Here is a 27,810-nt window from a genome sequence, read left to right on the forward strand (position 1 = left end):
GGATGAGGGAGGGGAGGAGGAGGAGGGAGGGGAGGAGGAGGAGGGAGGGGAGGAGGGGAAGGAGGGGGAGGGAGGGGAGGAGGAGAGGGAGGGAAGGAGGAGGGGAAGGAGGGGGAGGGAGGGGAGGAGGGAGGGGAGGAGGGAGAGAAGGAGGGGGAGGAGGAGGGGGAGGAGGAGAGGGAGGGAAGGAGGAGGGGAAGGAGGGGGAGGGAGGGGAGGAGGGAGGGGAGGAGGGAGGGGAGGAGGGAGGGAAGGAGGGGGAGGAGGAGGGGGAGGAGGAGAGGGAGGGGAGGAGGGGGAAGAAGGGGGAGGGAGGGGAGGAGGGGGAGGAGGAGAGGGAGGGGAGGAGGAGGGGAAGGAGGGGGAGGGAGGGGAAGAGGAAGGGAAGGAGGGGGAGGGAGGGGAGGAGGAGGAGGGAGGGGAGGAGGGGGAGGAGGAGAGGGAGGGGAGGAGGAGGGGAAGGAGGGGGAGGGAGGGGAAGGAGGGGGAGGGAGGGGAGGAGGAGGAGGGAGGGGAGGAGGGGGAGGAAGAGGGAGGGGAGGGGGAGAGGGAGGAGGGAGGGGAGGAGAGGGAGGAGGAGGAGGAGGATGGGAGAAAAGAAGGCCCTAAAGAATATCGCTGAAGGGTCTGGGTTTCGTAAAAGACTCCAGTGGACAAAAAGCTCACCCCCCCCCCCCCGGCCCATTTCCAAGTGCACCATTTCCAACAAAGCCCCCGGAGTGGTTGGCAGAAGTCCTGGCCACTGCCACCGCTTCCACGTTTAAAGTTCTCCCAATATTGAGGAATGAACAAAATTGCCAAGAATGCAAAGATGGAATTTTAAGAAGCAACACAGGACTGTTTAAAGTTGCACACTGAACATCTTTAATCTCGATCCCGATCTCTGTGGTCACCCCTCGGACTTCCTGAGGCCGTAGCAGAAGTCAGAACAACCGAGCAGGCCGATTCTCCCCTTCCTCCGCCAGCCGTGCCCACAGGATAGGCCTGGCTTAATAGCAAGCTTCAGCGGGGGCTGTCTTTGCTGCTTGGAATGGGACAAAACTTTCTCTTTAGCCGGGCCTTCTCAGGATCGTGGTCCTGAAAATTTAGAGTGCGTAAGCCTCACCCAGGCAGCTTGTACAAAACATTAGCGTTGGCCCCACCTGCCGCACTTAAATTGAGCAGGCTTGAGGTAGAACCCCGGAGTCTGCATTTTGAGATGCATCTCCCACTTGCCCCACCCCCGCCACACACTGGGATGCCCATGTAGGCAGACCACACTCTGAGGGGCTGTGGGGAGGCTGGCCAGGGAGAGGTGTGCACCCACCAGCCCTGGGCCAAACTCTCCCAGCCTCCAGGCTGACCACCCAGAGTGAGATGAGACTCCAGCCCTCCTGGGTCCTGAGGTTGGCTGGTTTTCATAAAGAGGCCTCAGACACCTGCTCCTCGTCAAGTCCTAAGACAGACAAAGAGCAGATAACAGCTAATCGAACCTTGACACGTTTTGTAGGTGGCTTTTCTGCATCGAAAAAAAGAACAACAAAAAACAAACAAAAAAACCCCGCCCAAAACCAAAAAAAAAAAAAAAAAGAGTAAAAAAGTAAAATGTGTGGAAAATCCAAGGTCATGAGAGCAGCCCAGGGCTTCATTCTGGGCCAAGACCTCGAAGGTAAATCTAGCTCTAATTCCCCAGCCACAGATTCCTTGACCCCTTCCCAAACGTCTAGTCCTGTCCCCCACCCCCCACCCCAACCCCACCTGGAGCTATTCTGGCATGTTCTTCACTTCAGGTTTCTCACTGTAACCCACACATGGTATAAGGTTGAACAAAGACATTTATTCGTAAAACCAATCCCCAACGGAGGAGAGGCTGTATCCATAGAAAGTAACCTGGTGATCCTTCGGAGGGCCACATACATACATTTGTGAGACCAGGGGCAAAACCAGACAGGGTGCTGCCGCAGACATCTGGGAGCTACCAATCCCACCAACAGAAAAGCAAAATGTCCTTTCCGCTCGAGAACACGGATGTACCAAGATGTCCTGTGAGAAGGCAATGTGGTCTGACATCCACGATGAAGTGATCAGGGAACAATGGAGGGAGCCTTTTTTTTCTACTCGGTGCTGGCTGTTTGCTTCCCACAGATCCCTGGCTAAAAGCTTAAGTGGTCCTCCGCCCTCCAGAGGGAGGGGGCAGGGTCAAATCCCCAGGCCTTCTCACATGCCCATCCTTATGCTCTGAATGATCTGAAAGATAGCTGAAAGAGGAAAACAAGACAGCTCAGATAGCAGGCAGCACACAGCTGGAAACCCAAGCCCACAGCGAACCCTGCTTCTGCTGACCCCTGGGCCCTTGACATGTTAGCATCCAGCTGATTAGATATTTCCTAACAAGGAGTTAAGTTAACAAGAGGTCAGTGAACTTCTTTAAAAAGGCAGCCTTGCTCTGTCTGCTGATGGATGCCTCGGGGATTTATAGATAACTCCTGCTAATTCCATCAGGAGTTCAGGCCAGAGATCCCTCAGGCGCTCACGGATTTGGCCCCCTTCCCCAGAAGTGTCCTGTGGCTGCTGGGGAGAGGGGACGGGGCTTTCATACAGGCACTGCACTCATTTCACAGGTCAGCGAGGCTGCCTTTTCAAAACGGCAGTGACCTGGAAAATGAGCGGCCCCCGAGCAGGGAATGCAGGCCAGGTGCTTGGAGCAGATGCATCAAACCGGGCCCCTGGATGCCGGTAGCCCTTGATGCGAGATCTTCTGGCTGCCTGTAACTTCTCTGAAATGCCGCTACCTCTCATCCAGAGCCACCAGGATTTTTTGACCGAGGGGGTAGGGAGCCTGGAAGCCCACCTGGCACCCCCGCTTATCTTGCTAAGAGCGAGTTAGCTCCCCCAGCCCGGTTCTAGCTATTGGGGTTGAATGTGTCCCGGGGAAAATAAGGCCGCAGCGTCTTTGTTACGCCCTCCCCAGTGGGCAATGGTGGTCAGGCTTGATGAGGACGAGAACAGGTGAGAACTGTCACTACCACGTGCTGCGTGATTTCTTGGAGGTGAGGCTGGGTATCATTTCATTTAATCCCGTCTAAAAACAGGATAAACAGGGACGAGCTGAGCGGCCATGCTAAAGCAGGCTATCCAGAACCTTCGGGAAACAAGCCCTTGACATTCCATCATCTAACATTAGTGAGCACGTACTGTGCCCCAGGTACTGTGCTTTGGGTGTGCAGAGGTTAGTAACACACAGGGCCTTGGGGGATCTTCCTTGGACAGCTAGATTTGAAGGAAAGATAAAGCATGAATGCATTTTTTTCCTAAAAAACCGAAACTAAACCAAAACAAAAACCCTGCACGCATCATCACTACTCTCCTAAATTGGATATACACCAAACCTGACATAATATTAATTTTTCACGAAGGTTCAGTGTGACCATAATGAAAAACAGTCATTGCTAAGACCCCGATGGAGTATTGGCGCGGGGTGTGCAAGGTATTTGATCTGAGACCCAAACAGCTCTGGTTGGCTGTGCTCATTTCTGCTTCTGTGTCCTTTATTTCAGTGATGATCTCCGCTCACCTCTCTGGTGTTAGCAAACCAGCCTGTGCTGGGCCCTCTCCTGTTACTATGTTGCTATTGACCAAGCTGAACACAAAGACCGTTTAGAATTACACAGAAAATCGAAGTTAGCCAGTTCTGTGTGAACTGTCCTCTCGAAGGAGTGAATTCAACAACTTGTGATCCTCCATTATGGTTGTGCTTGGAAGTTTCCTTGGCCCATCCCGGGTTTGGGGGTGGGTCTTGACAGCAGAAGTTGCTGAGGGGGTGAGAAAGTACCTTCCCCAAATGGATAAGCTCACAGAAATGGCTGACCTTCCTGTCCTCCCCTGCCAGGGCTGACAAGGAACAAACGTTAAATAAACATGCCGTATTCCGGTTCAACGGGAGTGCTGGGAGGCAGCTGTATATTGGACAACATTAGGAAAAAGAATATCTACATCTACCATGCCTCATGTTTTGTTCTTGGGGTCAGGGAAGCATCCCTAACCTTGACAAACAAGTCTACCGTGGAAGGGCAGGGTCAGATGGAACTAGGTCTGAATTCCAGTTCTTCACCGGACGGATTAGTTAACGTTTTCCAGACCGCCTCCTTTTGGGTGAAATGAGAACCATGGTGCTTGCGGTGCTGTCATAGGGATTAAACGATAACAACACGTAGGAAGGCTCTGCCTACACTGAGGGCTCAATGCGTGGGAGGTACTGCTATTGTTACCATCTCTCCGGTCATGACCGCTGCTTCTCCGTGCGTGAGCGCGAGACCAGAGCTCAAGTACCAAGTGCTACCTGCCTCTCCCTAGTGGTGTGAACTTCGGGAAACTCCCACACAGTTCCGGAGCCCTGCTTTCTCTACTGGTAAAGCTGTAGATAATGTGCATCTCAGAGGATGGCAAGGAATGAAGATCATGATAGAAGCAAAAAAAAATCTGCCCATAATAAAATGCTCAAAAATGTTATTTCTCCCTTCATTTTAGCCTTAGACAGGACATCGTTATCAGCGGAAAGTAGGTCAACAAGTAGGAAACAGTCTGTGCCTTAGGTCCATCATGCCCCATTAAGTTAATTCATGACTTCAAAAGTGCTTGGTAATGATAAAGCCACTCAATTCTCTTTTCGGAACGGTTGCAAATTTCTCTAAAGAGTCTTAGATGAGATTTTTTTTTGTTTCGGAGTAGCAACACTTCTGGTAAAGCAACTTACCAGTTCCTAAGTCTGCTTTAAGAACTAATTAAAGATCACTCTTGACCCTACTGAATCCGTGAATTAAATGTAAAAATCTGATGGTCCTTAACAGGTGTACAGGTGACTCTTTAAAATGGAACCTGGTTGGAGAAATTACTTTGAATAAAGTCTGTTTTAAGTTCACCATTTGCCTTCACCTTTGAGATAAGGGAGAGTGGGTTGCGTTTATTATTCCTTTTTCAGTTGTATCAATGTCTTTAAGAAGCCTTCAACATTCTAGAGCAATTACGTTAATTGTACGTCTCTGTGCCTGCCAGTAATGACCCGCAGAGTCACCCTGGCTTTCCACGTGCTGGCTTCCCGAGGCAGCGACCAGGAAGGGAGCCAACAGTGGGTTCAAAGTGGGAAAGGAAGTGGGGAGTCTGGACCCTGACAAGTTAATAACTTAACAGTGGGTGAACAAAGCTGAGAAAACAGCTGAGCAGGCTGTAGGAAAGGGGCCGTGGGTAAGCCAGACAGCAGGGAAGAGAGATGCCAAGGAAAGGAGGGACAGGCAGACATTCCAGGTCAGGGCATCTGGCCTCGGGCAAGTCACTGGGGTTCAGAAAAATCCAGGCTAGCGCAGGAGCTACAGAATCCCCGGGCCCCTGCCCTCTCCAACCTGTTTGGCATCCTGATCTTTGGTGACCTCGGATGGTCACATCTCTCTTTTATTTAACCATCCCCTTCCAACGAAATCCTCAGGCTTTAGCACACAAGAAACATTCACACTCAACAATCAAATGAACCGGAACAATCCTCCCGAGTCCACATCTGCTACCAACAGGTGCCCTCTCTTCCACTTTGCAACCATTTCTAAAAAACTGTCTATACTCACTTTCTCCATTTCCTTGCTTTCAATTCCCACCTCAATCCACTTTATTCTAGCTCCTGCTCTCTTCACTCCACCGAAAATATCTCTTGCTAGGGACACAAAGCGCCTTCCATGTCACTTAATCCAATGGGCAGTTTCCAGCTACCTCCTGCCTGACTTCCTGACTCACCATTGTTGACCACTCCCTCCTATACCCTCTCATCCCTTGGCCTCTGTGACACTATATTTCCCTGGTTTTCTAGTTTCCTTCTCTTTGGCTCTTTACACTAAATGGGTTTTACAGGGGTCATCCTAACTCCATCTGACCAATAAACAAGAATAATGACACCTCTCAGTGAGCACTCGGGCTTTCTTCTGTTCTCACTCATGTCTCACATTCTCACTTCCCCGGGTGACTTCACCCTGCCCCACAATTTTAGTTGGCCCTTAGCTTTTGCTGACTCACCTATGTGTATTGCCAGCCCTGACTTCCCAGAGCTCCAGACCCACACCTTCCATCATTGAATTGATATCTACACGTAGGTGGCTCAAAGACGCTTCAAACTCAACAGGACCTTCTCAGGATCCCTTCCCACTGCCGAACTTGGCCTCGTTACCCTCCATCTTGCATATAAACTCAAAACACAAGAGTCATCCTCGGCACTGCCAACCGATTACCAACACCTGTGGACTTTAAGAATCTTGTGATTATGCGCCTTTCTCCCCGTCCCTCCAGAAACCACCTTCGTGCAAGTTACCGCCATCTTTCCCCAGACCCCTGCCATGACCTCCAACTGGTCTACCCTTGCTCTTCTGCAATATTTGCTCCATACCGTAGCTAGATTTATTCTTTAAATGAAAACAAGTAAGATTGTGTCATCCCTGTGTTTCAAGCAAATCAAAAAGCTTCCTATTGCCCAATCCTTGATGTGGCCTCCATGACCTATATATCCTGGTCCTATCAACCTGTCCAGACGTATCTTATATTACTCTTCTCTCCTGGGCTAATCCCTCATGTTTTCAAAACTCTCTGCTCTTACTACAGGGCTTTTCCATATGCCACTCTTTCTGTACGAAATACTTCTCCCGCCCTACCCTATTGCCTAGTTTTCCTTTATAATCCAGAAGTTATTTCTGCAGAGAAGCTTTCTTTGACCATCTGAGGCAAGAGTTCTCAAACCTGCGTGTGTATGGTAGTCTCCTGAGGATGTATGAAAACAGGGGCTGGGCCCCACCTCCAGAGTTTCTAATCCAGTGGGTCTAGAGTGGGAAATGAAAATGTGTATTTCTTTTTAAGTAGGCTTCATGCCCAGGGGGGAGCCCACGGTGGGGCTTGAACTCAGGACCCTGAGATTAAGACCTGAGCTGAGATCAAGAGCAGGATGCCTACCTGACTGAACCACCCAGGTGCCCTGAGAATGTGTATTTCTAACTGGGTTACCGGTGATGCTGAGGCTGCTGGTCCAGGGACCACACTTTGAGAACCACTTGCCCAGCCTTTTGCCTTATATGCTTTCACAGCTTTACATGTCTCTCCTCCACTTTCATGACTGAAATCGCGCAGGTTTCAACATGACTACTTGGTGAACTTATGTTGCTTCCCCATCAGACTGTAGGCTCCAGGACAGCAGGGACCGTGGATGATTTTGCTCATGACCACCCTGGGCTTAGCTCAGCACCAGGCACGTAGCAGGTCCTCAGTAAATATTTCTTGGAGGAAAATGAAAGGTGAATAATTGCAAAGAGCATGGAGGAAAACACATATTATAAACCTCAGAGAATTATTTTGCGAACCAAGAAACAACATCAAATAACTGCTTTTAGATTCCGATGTTGCAAGAGCTCGGTCTTTGGCGGGGAAGGAAAGTCATGAAAGACCATAAACTCCTTAAGGCCTGGGACTGTGTCATCCCAGCCCACTCTTACCCTGGAGATAGACCTACCTCGGCTAACTGGGAGCGCCAGGACACAGGGGTGACAGAAGGGAGACAGCTAGAGAGTGGGAGGCTGCCGGAGTTGCCTGCAAGATAACAGGAAGCTTCAGAAGGCCACTTTTATTGAAAATAAGGTTGATGATAAGCGAGCTCAAGAGAGTTGCTGAGAAGAGAGATTGAGAGAGGCCACAGGAATACCATTGAGAACAAGACCACTCTAGAAATCACATCATTTTGATTATTTTTCATTTAAAAAATGAAAAAGTGGGTAGGAAAAAGCATAGGTCCTGTGAGAGACAAGTAGAAACGTCAAGAAAGGAGACGTCGCAAAGGCGGGTTAAGCTCTCAGGAAGAATCAGCACAAAGGGAGTCGAAGGCATGATGCTATTTCCGGTAGCATTTCCTGGTAGCGTCTCCAGAGATGGAGACGAGGGGAAAGACAGAGGTGCCTGGGATAGAGGGCAGAAAGGCACTGTGAAGAGAAGGGACGTTAGCAAAGAGCGTGATGCCCTTTACCCACAGTAAAATGGCAGACAGCAGAAACGCTCTTCGAGCCGCAGACCAGACACAAACCCAAATGCTCCATGAGGCACAGGGTACAGGGCATGGAACAAGGGAGGATGCAGGTCACCTTGAGGGAGCCAGTGGCTGAGGAGACATCTTTTCCAGAGTGTCCATGTCAGGTCTCGAGGCAGGAGTTTCTCGGCAGAGGCATGTCCTCAGTCTTCCCTTCGTGGTGAAATAGAAGACCTTCTCCAAGGCTGCCCAGCTCCTCAAACATCCTGCTTGTCAGTCTCAGGGGAGTGACAGCCACTTTGGGTGTCACAATTTCGAGACAGTTCTGGCGGTCTCCAGGAAAGGCCAGTGTTTTGGGTCGACCTGTAGACATGGTGAATTCAAATCTGTCCTGGAGCAAGGTCCAGAAAAGGGTAAGGAGGTCGGGTGCCCCGGTGGCCCAGTCAACAAGCAGCCCACGGCTGGGTCAAGGCTTTATCCATCTGGGAGCAGACCCAGGATGGCTGTATACGTGGAACCTCTGGACAACGCACCTTTTCTGGCAGGGAAAGTAGGAGATGTTTTAACAGGAATTCTTTTCGATACATGGTCACATGCTGAAGGCCTAAGGTGGGTGGAAACCTTCTGCTTGGTAGTACTTTTGGGAGAAGTGGTAAGAGGGAGGGAAGGCAGTGTAATAGGGTTTCAAGTTCAGGTTTGGGTACTGGCTCTCTCACTCTTTAGCTGTGCGATGCTAGCTGATTTCCTCTAGGAGCCTCAGTTTTACGATCTGGAAAAACGAGTACCATAGCTCCTTCGTAGGGATTATGTGACGAGAAGAGAAAATATACGTGTATAGTAAGTAGCCAAGACAGTTGTATGAACAGGTCCTGCTCATCCCTATTAGCTAGTTTATATAAAGAATTCTTTCTAGAAATAGAGAGGAGGCTCCCGCTGCCCCTACAGAGGTGACCCCACCGACCTCTGGCTGACATCACCACAGCTTCCTCAGGATCTCAGAGCTAGTATGCTCCCCCCTACAAGTTTTCTTACCACCATAAAGCAAAATCACTAGGAAGATCCAAATGTTATCTTTCTTTCTCTGTGAGCATTCAGAGTCTTGGTCAGAACCTTGCCTGGGAGGCTGAGATGTGGGGAGAGAGCGTGACTAAGGGCCATGAATATAATGACTAACAATCAACTCCCAAGGTCCTAGGAGTTAGGGACCATTCTCAAGTCTTCTAAGAATGGGAGAACCAAGGCTTAGAACGGGCGTAAGCTGGATAAGGCCACATGGCTAGTAGGTGGCAGAGCTGGGTTTCAAACCCAGGGAGGCTGGCCCTGGAGCTGGCACACACGTGGCTTGATCCTTTCCCTCCTCCACACTGTTCTCAGCAGAAACAGTAGGTCCTAGGAAGGAGAGGGGTGTTGGCCCTTCCAGAAATGGAGAGGCCTTCTGTACAGGGAGATCCTTGGACCACCTGAAACATGAGACTGGGGAATGGGAGGGATTCAGGCCCAGCCAAGAACATCTCAGGGAATCACTTCTTCATATCCGTTCTGAATAGGCTGTCCTGAAAAATGCCCTGGTCTATGACATGCTATCTCTCCCACCTCCCCTGTGTCCACAGGCAGATTCCCTGGGGGATACGGGAGCCTACAGCCCCTTAACCGACAGACGAAAGCAATGTCCCTGCCCAGAAAACAGTGTGACTACTCACAACTCATGTGCCAAATAAACCTAGCAGGCCGTTTGCTCAGAGGCATGAGCTCTGTCATGACAGAGGCCAGCTCCGGGCCAGACGCAGCTTCCTATTTGATGGGCAAAGAGGGTCCAGATGTCTGTTCCTGTCCGGGGATGGAAAAAACCCAGAATATCCAGCAACACCGGAGGTACCCCCTACACAAACACAGACAAAGACACACACTCGCAAACACATACACACACACAAACGCACATCCGCTCACACTCTCAAGCGCACTCACAAATGTAAACACACACAAATATGTACACACTCACACATATGCACACCCACAAATGCACACACACGCCTACTCACACACACACACACACACACACACTCACTCTCTCTCTCTCACACACACACACACACACACACACACACTCACACACACTCACAGATCCCACTTCCACCAGAACAGCTGCTCTTTCATTTGTTCCTAAGATATGAACAGAGTTTGGCTGCTTGTTAAAAACAGGCTAAAAACCACTAGTCAAGATGTTTTCTTCTTAAAATACACTTAACTTTTTCTAGATTATAAAGGTTTTCTGTATTTCTCTATATTATAAAAGTCATATACGCTCACACGGGGAAATAGAAGAGTCTGAAGGAAATAACAGCCACTCGTTAATCCCATTACCCGAGAGGTTCCCCTTTGATGGGGGATATAAGCTCATCAGTTTCAAGAATGCTCAGGCTCCAGTAACCATTAAAATTCTCATAATCCCTAATTAGGAAATGAATATCAGGCTTGGCCAGAGAGAGAGAAATAAAATTGAAATTAGGAATCCATGAGGGAGAAACGGTCTGAGGGAGGGAGCTGGGGCACGGCTGATGTGTGAGAGTTCCCCTCTGGGAATCAAGGGATAATAGGAATTAAACGGGGACTCCATTAATCCCAGTAGAAACCTCAGTGAGGGGTAAGGACAGGGGAGGGGACAAGCAGGTTGCAAAGAGCCTGGTCTCGGGCCGCTGCCATCTGTCACCGTGCAGTTTCACACGGGGCTCGGAGAAGGGAAATCATGCTACAGGATCACAAGAGGCGCGTATATGCTGACTAAACAGGCCGATTGTCTGGACAACGAACGTGTTAAGGAAAAGACCTAATCAATCTCGTGGAGTCCAGGGGGCATTCTGGTCAAAGAGGAAAGCTGGGAATGCGGAAGACAGTTGTCCTGTGAACCCCGTGGCACTCCCATCACGGAAAGGCCAGGGATGGCAAGGGGGAGCACGGGACCCCGCTGTCCACACCAGGTTTAGGATGGACATTGTTAATCAATTGCAGCACACTTTCCCCTGGAGCTTGGGCGTGGCCTCAGAATCCTTGTCTAGAAAACTCTTAAAGGAGCTGAGGACAAAAGCAGAGGAAAATCCAGGGTTACAGCAGGGTGACTGGCTTCATTCATGGTCTGGGGCAGTGCATCAGGACTGCAAGTGTCTCCCAGAGATAGCGGCGGGCCGGTCTGAGCGACGGCATCTTTGCCGCCTCAGACAGACATTCTGGGTCACGCTTGTCTCTGAGTCTCGAGATAAAAACCAGCACTCTTCAGAAGCTATCACACGGTTCTCAAAGAGGCAGGTTTGAAACCAAGGGCCAGGAGAGACAGGATGAGGTGCTTATCTGGAAAGAGGCCCCACTGCCTGCAGAAATGGAAGACAGTGTTTTTATAAAAAGAGAAGAAAAACACAGCAGAGTCTCTAAGGGGGGCTGGGCGGGGGGCGGGATGCTTGAATCCTTAAGGCTTCAGTGTGGATCTGGGGCCCTAGGAAATCAAGTAAAGACAAATGTAACCAGTTAAAAAGGCCCAAGCAAAACAAAGTCCCAGGCCAAGCAAGACTTGAACAAGAAAAGTTTGGAATAATTATCTGAGGACACTCATAACTCATAACATAAACCTCATATGACGTTTTCTCGTAACAGGCTTTCTGAGAAACAGGTTTCAGATTTCTGATAGGATGTATATACTAACAATACAGCTAGTTACCAAATTATACAAAACAAAGAACCATATGGCCCTGAGATGTCCTCTATCTGGATAATACTGTGTCTCAAAAGAACGTACTGTTCCCAGAGCTTTTGTATCTCACCAAGAGAACTTTTATAGCAAAACAGCGGTGTATTCAGGTCGACATATCAGAAATAGATATTTCTGATATCGACGTAAACTACAAACCCGTTTGTTGATTTTAGTCTGTAGGTGGGTTCCTCCTTTCCCCTGAGTGGGGAGGTCGGGAAGATTTTGAAGCTTTATCATGGAAAGATAGGCTCACACCCTCGGAATGGAATGTTATCAAATTGCAGACACTCATCCTTGGAGCGAAGAGGCCGGGCCTACCGTTGAAGAGCGAGACCCATGTGAGTGGCTGAGCCTTGCTCATGGGCTGCCCACGGAAGGCCCAGCCGGGAAAGATGTAAAGCAAATGGAAACCTGAGCCCCCCCATGGCACACCAGTCTCTCCCACCCACGGTGCCACTATCGGGGCTACGCTGATGGGGATGGTGGTAGTGACTGAGGCTGCAGGTGTCGAGCTGTGGGCCAGCGCTTAATATCCCCGGAGCCAGTCAATGCCCTTTGGAGGGGCTACTCTTATCCCTAGTTGATCAATAAGGAAATCGATACAGAGAGTAAATAACGTGTCCAAGGCTGTCCAGCTGACAGTGAATCTTAGGCTTTGAACCTACCTCTGGCAGATTCCAGAACTACCCTCCTCTCCGAGGCCTCTTCATCTCTCATCCTGTTCCTGCCAACCGGTCAGGCTTCAAAGAAGCGTCTTGCCTAAGAGCCCTTTTGCAATCATGGAGAGTGGAAATTTACTTACTCTGAAGAGGGGTGCATTTAGATAGCCTCCTTCCAACTGCATGTCAACGGGGTAATGTATTAGAGGCTACCACCGTGTACCTGGGCTGGACTCACATCTTGGGGGCTTCAGGGCAGCCCCAGGAGGTCTGGTGCTCTTATCTGATTTCCTGATGAGGGGGTGAGTGTTCCCTGGGTGCATGTTTGCGCCAGGGGCCTCTGCGTTCTGTACCCTTGCTGCTCTCCTGGTTCTTCTCCCTTCTTTTTTGTTATCTTGTTCTTATCAGCACCGCAGGCATTAAAGGCATGTGTGGAGAATGAGGAAGGCCACAGGGAAGAAGCCAAGAAGCAAGGGGTCAAGACTGCTGTGACACATCACTCCCCATATAGTTAAGGGGTCCTGTGACCTCTTGGAGGTTCGTTAACTTGTTTTGTTTCCACACGAAGTGGCCAATAAGAGTGCATGAGCCTAAATGCCAACGTTTCCCCGGTCCTGATCCTTTCCCACAATCTCGCCAGGAGAACGGATACGATGTGCATTCCTTATTACTTGCCTGACCCAAATATTTACCTATCCTAGGTACACGGACACTATTTCTAAAAAGAGCACTTTGCCCAACCAATCATCATGGGAAGAGTGGGTCAACAGAGTGAGGTGATGGGAGCGTTGTCTTTCAAGAGAATCAGATCATTGATCAGCACCTTCGTTAATATTGGAAGCTTTCATATTTTCCCCGTCTGTATAAAAATATACAACATATGAGCCGCCAGCCACCTGGCCTCAGAGAGAATAGTGACACGAGGCTTCCGTCATCCTCTCACCAGGAAGGCTCGTGACATGAGGCAGAGGAACCCACAGACGGCATGGCTAGCTGTTAGGACATGACACTCTCTTAAATATAGAGAAGACACTGGCCCCACAACCTGAAGGAGGAGAAACTCAAGAAGGGCAGTAGGCTCTGCAAGACGAACTGAATCGTGACTAATCCCAGCGAGGTGGCAACCGGGACAGACCTAAAGGAGTTATTGTGTTTTTCATGACATGTTTGGCTTAGAAAAGCACACGTACAAAGATAGAAGGAAGGGCACAGCACCAAGGACAAGCTGAGAAGAGTGACACATTTCTGTGAGAACAGTGCCTGACTTGAGCTGAGGCTTGCAGGGGAAAAAAAAAAAAAAAAGGTAAGTTAGCAAAAAAAAAAAAAAAAGAAAAAATTAAAGGTGGGTTAGTGGATTATTTTTAGTTACGATTAAAAAAGAGATGAAGCCCATTACTTAGGGATCATGGTAACATGTTAACCAACTCCTAACTAGCCTCTCCATAAAAGCAACGCGGTCTTGACGACAAGGATTTAAAGAAGCGACACCGGGAGAGAACAGGCTGTGAAGACAGGGGGGGTGTGGCATGCTAGTAAGTGCTGTGTCCTCTTAGCCACTTTAAATCCACGTCTCTGGGCCCTGCGGGCTCCCATTCCAGCCCCCTGATAGATCTCCCATCCCAGAAAGGATAACAGAGCCAATGTACCTGATCCCTGAGAAAACGAATGGAGACTGGGAGGGTTCCAAGAGACTGCTGTCAGCAGATGTCCCAATTTACCCGGAAGTTGGGGGGGGGGCGGGGGGAGGAGATACAGTTCCTACTATATAGACGGATAGCCTGGCAAGATTTTAATTAAAGTGTAACTTAGGGAAGGTTTTCAAGCCCTTTGAAAAGGGTGGATATTGAGAACTAACACCGGTTTGAGAAAAACAGACCAAATCACTTTATCGACTTAACCCCCTCCATGTGCTACCTCACGGTGCAGACTGGGGAGGGCACCGGTTAATATGTATCTGGACGCCAAAAAAGAAAACAATACTGGCTCTGTACCTTTGTAGTCCCTGACAACACGGGCTGCGTGATGACTCACAGGTCCTTGCCACTGGGCTTTGGCCATTCTTGAGCCCGGCCGCTATCTCAAGTCTATGTGCCTTTGTCACGTAGTAATCTCTCATGTGGAACGACCTTTCCTTTGTCTGGCTGTTTGTCCTTCAAAACTCACCACAAATGGCACCTCCTCTGGGAAGCTTTCTCTTCTGCTCAGTATGACTGAGAAGTCCCCACTATGGTCTGATTGTGTTCTCCCATATCCACGTGCTGGAATCCTGATGTCCAATGTGATGGTGGTAGAAGGTGGGAGCTTTGGGAGCTGATTAGGTCATGAGGGTGGAGACCTCATGAATGGGATCAGTGCTCTTATAAAAGAGACCCCACAGAGCTCCCTACCCTTTCTGCCATGTGAGGATACAATATGAAGATATGAGGAGAGGTCTGCGACCGGAAAAAGGGTCCTCACCAGACCAGGCTGGCACCCTAATCTGATTTCCAACCTCCAGAACTGTGAGCAGTAAATTTCTGCTACTTCTAAGCCACCTAGCCCGTGGTATTTTGTTATAGCAGCCTGAGCAGGCTAACACAGTCCCTTATCCGTGCCCACCAAGCACTCTGGGCACTCTGCTATCATAGAACTCTTGCCCTAGGTACAACTGACAGCTTCCTTATCTGCCTCTCCCGTTGCCTGCAGCCTCCTGAAAGTGGTTGTTCCAAAGCCTGGCACAGTGCCAGGCACACAGCGGACCCCGCCAAGCCCCCAAGACACAACGATTGTTTGTACAAGTTTTGCAGAGAGGTTCAAAGTCAACCTGGAGGGAGTTGTCTCGAATTGTGTTCCATGGGCTTCTCCAAGTCTAGACTTTATCAGTGACTTGGAGGTACAGTATACTTTCCGAGACTATGAAGCTGGCAAAGAAAGATGATTAGATAGGAGGCTCAAGGTTCAAGATCTAACAATCTACAGGCTGGCCATAAGGCCTGAAAGGGCAGATCACCTTTTCACATAGATTTATTTTTCTTGATTTTTGTATGGCTTGCTAAAGGCACATGGTTTTTTGTTCGTTTTGTTTTTGGGTGAAAATCAGAGACCAATCATCTGAGGCAACGCACGGCAGACGAATATGCAGGCAGTGATGGAAATGCTGCATTCATGCACCATATTCCTCGGAATTTTGTACAGCGTTCTGAACTACGCATCGCTGATGAAAGCGATACGCTGACCATATCATATGTCACTGACCATATCGTACATGATAATGCAATTTCGGCAAGCCATTTACTATGTATGTTCTTCTGTATTTCTAGACTTTGTGGCTATGCTATAAAAAGACAACTGACAACCAACAATAAAATTTTAATAGAAATATTCATGAAGCTTTATATTAGGTCTCAAGAAAGTCAGCTGGATATCTATAGTATGGGGAACATCTTGCTGTACTCATCCATCCACCCATCCGTGAATCCATTCAGCCAACCACACTGAGCACTCGCTATATGCTAAATACTTGTAAGAATCTACCGGTTTAGTGGAAAATAAACATTCCCTTCCCTGAGCTTATGTCCCAGCAGTGGGAAATATATAATAAAGAAGCAAAGTAAATAATGTCATACGTTGATGAGGGTCATGAACAAAATAAACAACGTGTGATGGGGTAAGGGACAGCTCTGGATTGGGGGGAGGTATGTACATGCTTCTCTGAAGCTTGTAGAGCACTTATGTTAAGGAGAGTTTGGAGGGGCCAGGCTATCCTTTAGCTCGATGTGAGTCTAGGATGTGCTGTGACTGCTGAAAATAAACTGAAGCTTGGGTCACATTAATAGAAGCAGAGTGATGGGATCAAGGGCAGTGGCAATCCTAATGCCTCTGTAGCAGTCACACCCCTTCTAGACCAACTTCTACAGCTGCAAATGTTGTATACTTTAAGACACTCATGGAGTGTACCCAGAAGAGGGGTCTAGAAACCACATCTTTTGAGGCTAGGTTGAGAGAAGTAGGGAGAAGTTGAGAGAAGTAGTTTGCGGAATTTAAACTCATCTTTAAAATATCCGAAGAGTCAAGATGATTCAAGATGTTCAGAAGAGAATGAGTCCATGCCTTGTGGTTTTAGGAGTTCGCACCTGAACTACTGAAAAGATAGTTCAGTGTAGTTCAAAAGGTGCAAGAGGTCTTTAACATAACTAGAGCTGTACAGAAATGGGATAGGCGTTTTGAAGAAGTGAGCCCTCCACCCTCAGAAGTATTCCAGTAGAGGTTGGCTAAACTCTGTTAAAGAAGAGGGATTCCCTGTATTGGGTAAAATATTCCCTTCGAGTCACATCCTTGGGAATGGGGTGCGCAGTTTTGCTTCTTCGAGTGAGAGATCTCGGGAACCTCGGAAGGCCTGCCTTGTTAGAAGTAGCCCCACTATTCCTCACTTACCACTATCTTAGAGACCCAACCCATGGGGACCAGGAATTACAAGACTCCCAGTAACCAAATTCAACTAGAGACAACTGCATGATCCTTTGCTCAAGCCTCCCCTGTGTGCGCACATGTTTGCACGTGAGTGTAAGCAAAGCTCTCTGAACTTGGCCACCTTTCAGTGTGAGGTGACTGTACCTTGAGGCTCAGGTCAAAGGCTCAGTTCTATTTATGAGTTCTGTAGAGTTTCCTCTGAGAAAGGCATAAAGCCTCTCCCTTTCTCTGCAATCTGGATCTACCTTGGGTAGACAGACAGGTGTTCCACTTTCTGTTCTAAATGCCCTTTTTAGGCTGTGTTTTACTGAACTCTAAAGTGTAAACAGCCAGTTTAATTGCTCAGTGTAATCATTTTATGATTATGATTTGATAGGATATCAATTTTGTCTCTACTCATATTTGCTCTACTGGACTAGAGACCAAATCAAAACCCATTAAGATGAAGGCTTCAGGCAGAGATTAACTTGAATCCCAGAACAATGTGTGTGTGTGTGTGTGTGTGTGTGTGTGTGTGTGTATATACTTTTTTTTTTTTTTGTCTATTTTCTTGTGAATAAAACCTGTGTTTTTGAAGGACAGAGGACAGCATGGTCTATGAAGTCAGCGAAAAACCCATACCTGAGCCACAGACAACAAAAACAAACAGTGCCAACAGCCATGGTCCCACAGGATATTTCTCTTCTTGCGGCCTCTGAAAGGGAATGGGGTAAAGTAAGATTAGGTTCATTCATTCAGGAAACATTTGTGGGGTACTACTAGACCCTACTAAAGATTGGGAATACCACGATGGGTGAGATGGATCCATTCTCAATGCCCAATGGGCAGGGAATAGCTGAATAAAGCCAATTGTGAAGGATCCAGATAGGTGTGAAAAAAATTAACCAATAACCTTATTTATACTCTTATAACTCAGCGCACTTGGCACCCTTAAGTATTCTAGGGACAGATGGGGTATAAGTCCCAACTGATACAGTGATTTGGGAGTCCCAAATGAGAGTCCTAATAATTGCTTCCATTTGTTGAAGGCACACTGGATGCCAGGCTCTATCCTAGGCAATCTACAACCACTCTTTCCACCACTCACAACTCCATGCCAGGCAAGTGTTATCAACTCCATTTTGTGGTTGGGAAACTGACACCCAGAGTTTGTGAATTTGATCAAGGGCTGGGATTCAAATTTAGACTTGCCTCATTACAGAGCCTGGGTGGTTTCCACTAACAGAATCATCTTAAATTCCCGAATCTGTGGATTCCAAATAAGGTCACAGAACAGCCATTTTCTCAAAACCTTCCACACGCCAAGAACATGGGGAAGGTGAGTGCTGTGGAAATTCTCAGAATGGCGGAAGCACCACAGCAACGGTGAGCGCGTATGCAAAGGAAGCAGCATTTTGTAATGAGAAAAGTTCCTCAACCCAAATGAAGCTTACACTTTGAAGAAATCTCTTCCTTCCCTGGGGAGCAGAATGGCACTACTGTGCCCACATGAACCCAGTCCCTGCACACCTCCTGCTCCCCTCAAACTAAAAACACAGACGTAATAAGAACAACCATCCACAACCCCTCTAGGTCTATTTGCAGGTATGGCTTGGTCCTTAAAATCAAACCGATGGGGGTGTCTGGGTGGCTCAGTCATTTAAGCGTAGAACTTCAGCTTGGTCACGATCTTACGGTTTTTGGGTTCGAGCCCCGCGTCGAGCTCTGTGCTGACAGCTCAGAGCCTGGAGCCTGCTTCAGATTCTGTGTCTCCCTCTCCGTCTGCCCCTCCCCTTCTCGCACTCTGTCTCTCACTCTCTCATGAATAAGTAAACATTTAAAAAAATCAAATCGATCAAGGAAAAACTTTTTTTTTTTTGAGAGAGGCATCCAAAAAAATAGCGATCTTCTCCAATAAAAAGGGAGATGTTAGAGTGAGGAAAATAACTCACTAACATTCCCTCACGTGTGTGAGCCAGAAATAGGCTGTTACCCATGTCAATACAAGAATTCATTTTATTATAAATAAGGCAACAATTTTTCGGTTCTCAGCTTACCTGTTACTTTCTGAGACAGCCTTCTCTCTTCTACCTCAAGTGGGTTCCCTTACCACTTAAATCGCCATGTATGTTTTCTTCACAGCATTTATCCCAGTTTGTATCTCATGTTTATTCTCATGATAACGTGTCTACTGTCTGTCTCTCCACTGGACCCTACCCTACCAGGGCAGGCACTGTGTCTCTTTCACGTGTCAACGTATATAGCAATGCCTGGCACAGGACTTAAACATAGTAGGTGCTCAATAAGCGTTCACTGAAGAATGAATAAGCACACAAACGTCATTAAATATGGCTTCTTAGGTCAAGCAGAGTAAAGACGGGATCTAGGAAGGATACTACCTTTTTTGTAAATACTTCCTAATTGGTGATAGGGTTATCCCTGACTCTCTCCATACCAGAGTAGAGATTAAAGTGTTAGTGGCAGGCAGACTCCAAGGATTAAAACCCTTCAATTCTCTGTCCTCGACGAGCTTGTTTCCACCACCACGCCTGCACAAACAAATCGCACTGCAAGGGAATAGGTGCCCGCTCTTGACCAGACAAGGACAAAATCAGTCTTACATAACTGCGTAAGATAACTTGAACCAGTGTTGTCACTGTGTCATTCTTTGGCACCTAACGCCAGGTCAAGGCCAGATCACGTAAATAACAGAGATATCAAATAAAGTTACCTGAACAGAGTGCGGCACTCACCCCGTCCCCACCCTCTTTCACTAACTTCCTAACCCATCTGTCACGGTTGACCAGAAACCAGTTCTGTTGCTGTCATCCCACTAACGCTGTATAAAAAGCTCATTGATCTCCAGCAAAGCCAACAAGTGAATTCAGGAGCCTGTAAATGAATTACTGGCCTGGTGCAGATAGCAGTGGAGTCCATTATTTTTCCTTTGCAGAAAAACACAAATTAACAACGTGCAGAGCTTGGACTATGTAATACAAAAATCTGTTTGATGGCATTTTCCAGTGACTCGATATGATCTGGGGACTTTCAGAGCTCAAGAACACCAATATATCCTTTTTTTTTGAGAGCTCTGAATTCCTGTTTTGGAAGCGGTACCCAGCACAATCCCTTTGGGGCAATTCACCTAAGCCTGAATCTATCGCTGGTAAAGGTAAGAAAAGCAGCAGAATCTTGCAAATGACATGGTTCATTTCAAATAGGAGTATGTTACTTCCCTCATAATGTCAGGGGCTCGTTCCCCCCATGATTATATACTAGCAGGGTAACTCAGAACTCTGAACTTTAAATCCCCTTCATTCTGGAGAAGTTACTACCGTATAATCACAAAATGATTACTTCTTTGTTTTTTGGATATATCTGCTATCTGGGAGAATAATATCGATTTACTCCATAGCTATTAGCTAATGAAATACTGAAGCATCTGCATACAATTGAAGGGGTTTATTTCTGACTGCTTATGCTGACTTTTTAGTTCGAATCTGTTCATATGTTCCCAATTTCCTCCCAAACAAGTTATCTCTTGCAAGTTACTTCTTTCAAAGTATAATTGGGTTTGACCTGTAATTAGGAAAATGAGATTTAGGGCTTAAAGTACTTTGGTTTTCTTTTTGGATGCTGGCCTATTTACAATAAAGTTAACCAAAAGGCTCTCCTAGCCAACTGAAAATAAACATACATCATGGCTTGGTTTGGGAGCCTTTCATTACAAATGTAGTAGGGCCGTTTGAACATCCTCACAGGTACCAGGCACTTCTGAAGGGCCCCAAGCCATGGTATATCCGAACCTATTAAAATTCACTCACACCATAGATTAAACATTCGTCCTAATGTAGCTTTGAAAGTTGAGTTGAGTTGAAATGAGAGTAACTACATTTCCTAGATATTTAAATATTTTCCTCCAATTTTTAAATTTTCTTTTCTTATTTTGAAGCCACTAACTCCCCCTCTCCCCTCCCCCAGGTCTCAAACACCTTTTAATGGTCTTGAAAAGCTAAAGGTGGCTGACCTTGAGTTCACCAAGCCGGGATGGATAACTTAGCTTTGCAAATCAGTTACCGTGTTGCTACTTTTGCAGTGGGATATGTTGTCAACTGAGTTTAGTTCATAACTGTTAGTTCTGTAGTTTCTTAGTTCATTCAAAAGAACCACACAAATGGAGATTTTCAGTACCTCAGCTAGTCTGTATGATATCTAGGAAGAAGTGACCTCCTAGGGATATAAAACCCTAAGTGCTTTAACACCGATTAAAATTTGTTTCTCAAGGTCAATTTGGACAGCAAGGTTTGTTTTTCTGAGTAAAAAGAAATAGGAAAAATAGATCTATGTGAAAAATGGTTCCAATTCTATGGTATATTAGCATGTTACTGTTCAGTCACAACTAAATGATCTAACTCCCAATGAGAGAATTTCCAGCATAAGTTAAGCCTGGGACTGTGGATAAAGCTCTGAGTAGAACAGACTTTGATCCTAAGATTTCTCTGCCGTGGTACTACTCAGTTTTGCAAGAATTCTGGTGTGATCATTGCAGCTCTAGCTTTTTGCTCAGTTACTCAAACCAGGATCATTTCTTTGGCTAAAAGGAAGTGCCTCATCAGGTCTGCGAGCTTTTCCAGCCAAACCCAAAGCTTCAGCTGGACTTCACTTAAGTGTCTGGGGTAACAGATTCCAGGCATCTTGGCTCACAGACTTGGAGACCAACACTGCCCAACAACTCATCCCAGGCATGCCTCTGAGTGTCCAAAATCACGGACCTGGCATTTTCTCTTGAAGACATTCTGCTTTGCTAAAACTAACCCTGGTGCATAAGGCACAGATTTTACTTTAAAGTCCAGTTACAAAGCTTTAGTCTCCAAAGTTCTGGATCATACCATCAGGATGAGTCAGAATTTACAGGGTGAACAAGAGTAATGTTGCATTTAAACTTCAGCCCGGTAGCGAGAGGCCTCCCTGGAGAAGAGGATTGGGAGAGAAAGGAGGATGGAGGGAAACATGGGTCTGAACCTCATTTTGCACTTTGCGCCCCTCCAACTTATTCAGCGCCATAACAAAGAGGCTGGAGGGGAAACCTTATCCTGGTGTCTGTTGAGGGTGGAGGCCAGGAGTCGGAGCTTGGAAGGGGGTGATGATAGGAGGCCTCCATTTACCTGCTCATTCATTCATCGAACGTTCTAGCACCTACTGGGTTCCGGGTCCTGTGTCACGCAGTTGGTTTAACTGTTCCTGAAGGATGGGACTTTCCGTTTTTCCCGGAGACAAAGGCCCAGTTCTCTCCTGGGGAGGCTCTCCCGCGCCTCCGTGGTAGCCCCGGCGGCCACCCCCTGAGGGGCCACCACCGACCCGGCCCTCGCCGCCCGCCAGGGCTCCGCCAGGTCCGCGCCCCAGAGCCCGGCACTCGGCGCCCACTCTGCGGGACCCCGCGGGAGGGGCGGGCCCGGGCCCGGGCCCGGGCCGGGGAGCGGGGAGCGGGGAGGCCGGGCCCCGCGCCCGCCACCCGCCCGCCGGCCCCGCCCCGCCCCCGCCGGCCCTGCCCCGCTCGGCCCGGCCGGCGCCGCCCCCGCCTTACCAGGGTTTTGGCTACGTTCCCCCTCTGGGTGATGTTTTTGCTGTGCTTCTCGTTGGCCATCCGGATCCGCTGTTTGGCCACCATGGCTTGGGCGCTAGGCAATGCCCTCGAGTCCCACCTGCAAGAATCCCCCCGCGTTAGCCCCCCGACCCGGCCGCGCGCGTCCCGCCGGCTGCGGGCGCTGCAGGTGGCAAGGCGCGGCCCCCGAGCCCCGCGCACCCCGCTCCCCAGCCCCCAACGAGCCGGCTCCAGAGAGAGGCCAGAGCCCGGACGGAAGTAATCTTTCATCTCAGGAAACCCTCTCCTACTTCCTCGCCATCCTTCCGGTCCCCCCTGCTACCTAACCAGCGCGGCCCCGAGGCTGGCGCTGCCGCGCGTCCTCCCCGCGCTGGGCGGCCGGAGCGCAGCGCGCGGAGCCGCTCCGCCCGGGGCCCCTGCCGGCTCGGGATCCAGCGGCCGAACGCTGCGGGGCCGAGGGTTACGGCGGCCGCCGGCTTTGTGCGCTCATAGGGGCCGGGGGCGCAGCCGCTCTGGGGCTCCGCGGCCGGGGACCCGCCGGCGCCCGGGGCCGGGATAGGGGCGGCCGCGCTTTAAGCCAGTCTGCCTTGCACCACTACCCCCTGTCCGAGGGCCGGATTGGAGGCAGCGGCCGGCGGGCCTGGGGGGGGGGCGGGGGGGGGGTCTCAAAAGACAAGTGGAATGAGGGCGAGTCCCGGCCCACGCTGTTGGGGGACAGTTTAAAGAACCTCCCCTTCAGGGGTCTGGGGAAGAGCCCTGGGCGAGGGAAGCCCACCGCAGGACCCTTCTCAAGTACTGCGGAAAGGGCTGGAACTCCCCAAGGATGCGGATAAGTGGGTGCGAGGATGGAGTGGGCTCGGTCATCTTGCCTTGGTAGCTGAGGGCCTTCCATGGAACACTGGCAGCAACCGTCAGCATCTGAGTGGAGGAAGGTCCTAGGCCTGCAGCCCAGCCAGATGTGGCGGTCACTACCCTAAAGTGGACGGATTTGACCGGCTTAGGCTCCCCACCTGCCTGGAGCAGTTTGGCCCTCCTCCAGCCACCCGCGTCCCAAGGGCTCGGAACTGGGAGCTTCCCTGCAGCGGAGGGATAAAAACTGAAGTGTATGTGACCCACAGACGTTGGTGTTCGGGCCCTACAGATTGCCTGGTCGGCTGTGGGGGCAGGGGGAAAGGGATTCAGTCCCTCACTTTTCCTTGTGCCGCATGAACCGAGGTGAGCTCTTAGAAGCTCAGAAGCGTTGAGGAAAACGGGGAAAGTCAGCCTGGAAGGTCCGGGGCAGCAGGAAGCGGTGGGAAGAACGGAGGCATTCGGCTTGGCTTTGGCTCGCGCATCCCAGTGCTTCCCTTGCAGGCATCTGTGGCCGGGCTTCTAAAGGTTTTGTGTGGAGAGAGTGTCCCAGGGTCAGTAGGAATTTAGGGGAAGTTCCTTCTTTCTTTTAAGGGCCCTTTATTAAGCTCATCCTCGCCCTCCTCCCCATTTCTTGTTGTCCCAGCTCTGATACGAGCTGTTTTGGGGGGTTGCTTTCGGCAGCCCAGAAGAAGACAATCTACCTAGCAGTTAGTAAAGTCTGGCCACGACTTTTCTGGCTCTAGAGGTCAGTTGAGTTCGCACACCAGTTCCCGCCAACATCTCCACCATCAGTACAGAACTACAAACCAAGCGGGCCTTTGCATGGGGAGAGAGGGCCGTCCCATCCCCCACCGTGGTGTGAGGCCCAGAAAGTTCCTCTCCCTGACTCACTTTTTACAAATCTTGTCCACATTCCCGCGGAGGAGGCGGAAGGTAAGTCTCCGCCTGAGTTGAGCACAGACCTGGTTCTGGGGACCATTAAGGAAAAGATAGGGGCCGAGATGGTTATCCCTTTGGGCCTGCAAGCAAAAATGTGTTCTCACCTGAGAGAAGCCTGCCTTCCCACACCCCTTGTCTGGGAGGAAATTCTTGACCCCTAATGCCTGCTCGATAGCGGCCTTTTTCTTGCTTTGCTTTGCTTGTGTTTTTTTTTTTACATCATTAAAAAAATTTTTTTAAAGGTTTTTATTTTTGAGAGACCGAGAGAGACAGAGCACGAGTAGGGGAAGGGCAGAGAGAGAGGAAGACACAGAATCTGAGGCAGGCTCCAGGCTCTGAGCTGTCAGCACAGAGCTCTGTGTGGGGCTCAAACTCGTGAACCATGAGATCATGACCTGAGCCAAAGTTGGACGCTCAACCGAATGAGCCACCCAGGCGCCCCTAAATGTGTGGTTCTAATTATACAGCAGAGGCTGCGTACCCACAGTCAACATGTAAATGAAATAGGCTACGCAGTGAAAAGTAAGGGTTTTTCGTTGCCCTTCTCGCTAATTCCCACGGGTCCTAGGTGACCCTTCCAGTATTTTTTATTCATATACAAATACCCCTTAGGATGATTGTATAGAATTTGTTGAATTACTGCTAGGCAGTTATTTTCAGTGTGTGTGTGTGTGCGTGTGCACGTGTGTGTGTGTGTTTGTCTACAATGCTTTAGTGAATATCCTTGCACATCTACCTTTATGCACTTGCACTTGTGCAAGCACACATGTGCAACAGATGGCTGGGAGTGACACTGCTGCACCTTTTCAAGTCCTTTGGTAGAGTCACTGCTGCTGGTTTGGGACGGGTCCATCGGCCGTGACTTGCACCCTACCCATCTGGGCCTCCCCTCCTGCCCCCACTCTGTAGATCCCAGTCCTGTTCATTGCCTTGAACATCAGCATTATTTGCTGAGAAGGGTCTTCCCTCCCACCCTGGCTTCTGTCCCTTCCTACCCCACCGTCAGGCTGCCGTGAACTAGAGGTTGAGCTGGCTCATCCCCTTCTACTGGGAAGCTGGGGCCAAGGTCTGAAGCTGTGTCCCTGGAGTTCCAGAGTGACCCCAGGGCTAAGAAGGAGCAAGGCGTGGGGTCATCTTGCGTTTTGGAGGTGGGAGAACTTAAGAGAGCAATGGAAGCTTGATCAAGAGCCGGAAGTCCCCTTGGCTGAATTCGTGGTGGCAGCAGGAACTTTAGGGCACACCGGTGGCACTCAACCACAACTTCTAAAATGGCTCTGGGTGAAGTTGCAGGAAGCTGCCCGGTGATTAAAATTTAATTTGGGCTGGTAATTTTTTCAGCCTTTAGAGCAGGAATTCGAATAAGCCCCATGTCCATCCATCACGAGTCTGCCCCGCTTCGAGTGCTCGGGTCTGTGACTGTAGGCTCTAGGTTTTACCCATCTTTACAAATGATGTATTATCAAAGCCCACAGATGCTACACTATCGGGTTGTGATGTAGTGGCTACCCGTCACTTTTCTGTGGCTGACCAGCGTGCACATCTCCTTTCTACTTGGGGGACTCCCCCGCCGTGTGAGAGTTAGGACCCTCTTTACCACTGTGGGAGCCCACTGGGACAGATACGGCATACCTTGTGTTGTTGTGCTCTGCCATATTATGCTTTGTGGATATTACGCTTTTTACACATTGGAGATTTGCGGCAAGCCTTCGTCGAGCCTGTCTATTGGTGCCATTTTTCCAACAGCGTTTGCTTACTTCATGTCTCTGTGTTGCAGTTTGGCAATTCTTGCCATATCCACACTTTTCCACTATTTTATGTGTTACAGTTATCTGCGATCATTGTTTACAACTCAGTGAGAGCTCACATGATGGTTAGCATTTTTTGGCAATAAAGTAGTTTTCGAGTAAGGTATGTGCTTTGTTTTATTTTTAGGTGTAATGCTATTGCACACTTAATAGACTACAGTATACTGTGAACATAACTTTTATATGCACTGGGAAACAAGAAATCTCATTTGACTGGCTTTACTGTGATACTCATTTTATTGCAGTAGTCTGCAACAGCACCTGCAGTTTATCTGGTGTATGCCTGTGGTTGGCGGGGGGGGGGGGGGTGGTGAGGTCCAGATTGGCCAATCATATGCTCCTTTTGGAACTTCGAATTTTGATCGAACAGCACAAAAACCAAGGGACCAATCAACGTTCACCTTGGCGGTGGGGTACCCAAGAGGCAAGCAGCATTCAGCACTGGAGGGGGTGGTAGTAAAGGTGGGGGGGGTGGTAGAGGGGCGTACCCCACTTGATTTGTGGTACCTGAAATTCTTAAACCCCCCTTCTGCTTCCATTGGTCAGAGTTTGTGTTGTTTGCATCCAAGAACCCTGACTGACGTCCATGGAAACAGACAAAAACCCAGAAGGTCCTCCTTGGTCATTTCCCTTCCAGATCTGGAATGATTGCCATGTCACTGGAAGCCCTCAGACGTTGTTAGCCAGCAGTCTTTGACTTGTCTCGCCAAGGGGAACTGAGGATAGAGGCCTTGGTGACAAGTGTTGTGGGTGGCCAGTTGTGAGTATGGATGGGGCGATTGACAGACACACCTTGCTTCAACAGAACCAGCAAATCACCAGCCCTTCGAATTAATACTTTGTTTCTTCTTCATCCAATACTTTGTTTCTTCTTCATCCAAATCATTTCCACTATTGCCGGAGTAGAGAAAAATTTGGCAGATCTCAACATCATCTCCTTTCGCACATGTTAGATTCTGGTGCCAATGTTCACGAAGGTGTCTCCACGGTAGGCAGAGAAGAGAAGAGAGCTGACAGCCAATGTTATCTGCTGCACGCGCTGGAATCAACTCAACGCATTAGATTGTGATTTCGTGGACTCACGCCACATTGTCACTGGAAAGAAACTCAGTCGTTTGCTGTGTTTACTGAGCGTCTACTGTATGCCAGACACTATTTTAGACACTGAGAATTCGATGATTGATACAAGAGCTTCTGCCTTTGGGGAGTTCTCAGTTGTGTGGGGGAGACGAAGAAGGAAACGTTTGGATACTGCCCTAATTTCACAGATTAGCCACAGCCTCGGAATTGCAAAGCGATTTGTAGCAGAACTGAAAGCCGAATTGAGGCCTCCTGACTCCCCGTTTTCTCAAAAGAAATATTTACTAGGTAAACTTGGAGACAGGGTGACAGGCCAAGCTTTGGAGCATCTTATGTGTGCACAAAAAATCTCTCTCTCTCTCTCTCTCTTACACACATACACACGCACACACGCACCCACACGCAGGAATGCACACCTGTGCATGCATACATGCATACTGCAGAACAAAGATAGTTTCCATTTCAGACCTCCAAGGCTTGAACTTCGGTCCATAAGTGGGGGTGGAAACAAACTTTAGCCATTCCGATAACTGTCATTCCTTGACCCCAGAGGTGATCAGATTAAACCTTAAAATGCAAGATGTGATTACCCATCTCCAGTCTGTAATTGGCTGGCCACATCTGTCATTACTGGCAGTAAAACCTTCATATCCCAAGGGGAAAACACATACCCTGCTACAGTACTTTCC

The 27,810-nt window shown here is 48.9% G+C and overlaps 1 protein-coding gene and 1 long non-coding RNA gene across 12 annotated transcripts; one reads left to right on the top strand and one right to left on the bottom strand.

Annotated features, from left to right (window-relative positions):
• Positions 1 to 854: 854 nt before the first annotated feature.
• On the bottom strand, positions 855 to 23,700 carry SERP2 (stress associated endoplasmic reticulum protein family member 2). 11 transcript variants are annotated; one of them, XR_006213699.1, is made up of 7 exons: positions 23,636 to 23,698; positions 22,428 to 22,545; positions 17,486 to 17,558; positions 8,133 to 8,380; positions 2,014 to 2,237; positions 1,307 to 1,435; positions 855 to 1,077 (listed from the first exon to the last, which is right to left on the bottom strand). XR_006213699.1 is itself a non-coding variant. In XM_042975424.1 (5 exons), the coding sequence occupies exons 1-4, from the start codon at positions 23,650 to 23,652 to the stop codon at positions 8,181 to 8,183; spliced, it is 408 nt and encodes a 135-aa protein (XP_042831358.1). In that variant the 5' UTR covers positions 23,653 to 23,699; the 3' UTR covers positions 855 to 1,077; positions 8,133 to 8,180. The 11 variants fall into 11 exon arrangements, 8 of the variants coding, with proteins under 8 accessions (XP_042831358.1, XP_042831745.1, XP_042831273.1 ...); XR_006213696.1 differs by lacking the exons at positions 855 to 1,077; positions 1,307 to 1,435 and adding an exon at positions 7,511 to 7,587 and having other exon boundaries at positions 1,797 to 2,237; positions 23,636 to 23,699; XR_006213814.1 differs by lacking the exons at positions 2,014 to 2,237; positions 8,133 to 8,380 and having other exon boundaries at positions 23,636 to 23,692.
• LOC122235798 lies at positions 23,118 to 27,715 on the top strand. Its single transcript, XR_006213843.1, has 2 exons — positions 23,118 to 24,230; positions 26,588 to 27,715. It is a non-coding gene; the product is annotated as an uncharacterized LOC122235798 (long non-coding RNA).
• The last annotated feature ends 95 nt before the right edge of the window (positions 27,716 to 27,810 follow it).

Source organism: Panthera tigris, chromosome A1 (assembly GCF_018350195.1).
Source record: "Panthera tigris isolate Pti1 chromosome A1, P.tigris_Pti1_mat1.1, whole genome shotgun sequence".
In the NCBI taxonomy this organism is placed as follows: Eukaryota; Metazoa; Chordata; class Mammalia; order Carnivora; family Felidae; genus Panthera; species Panthera tigris.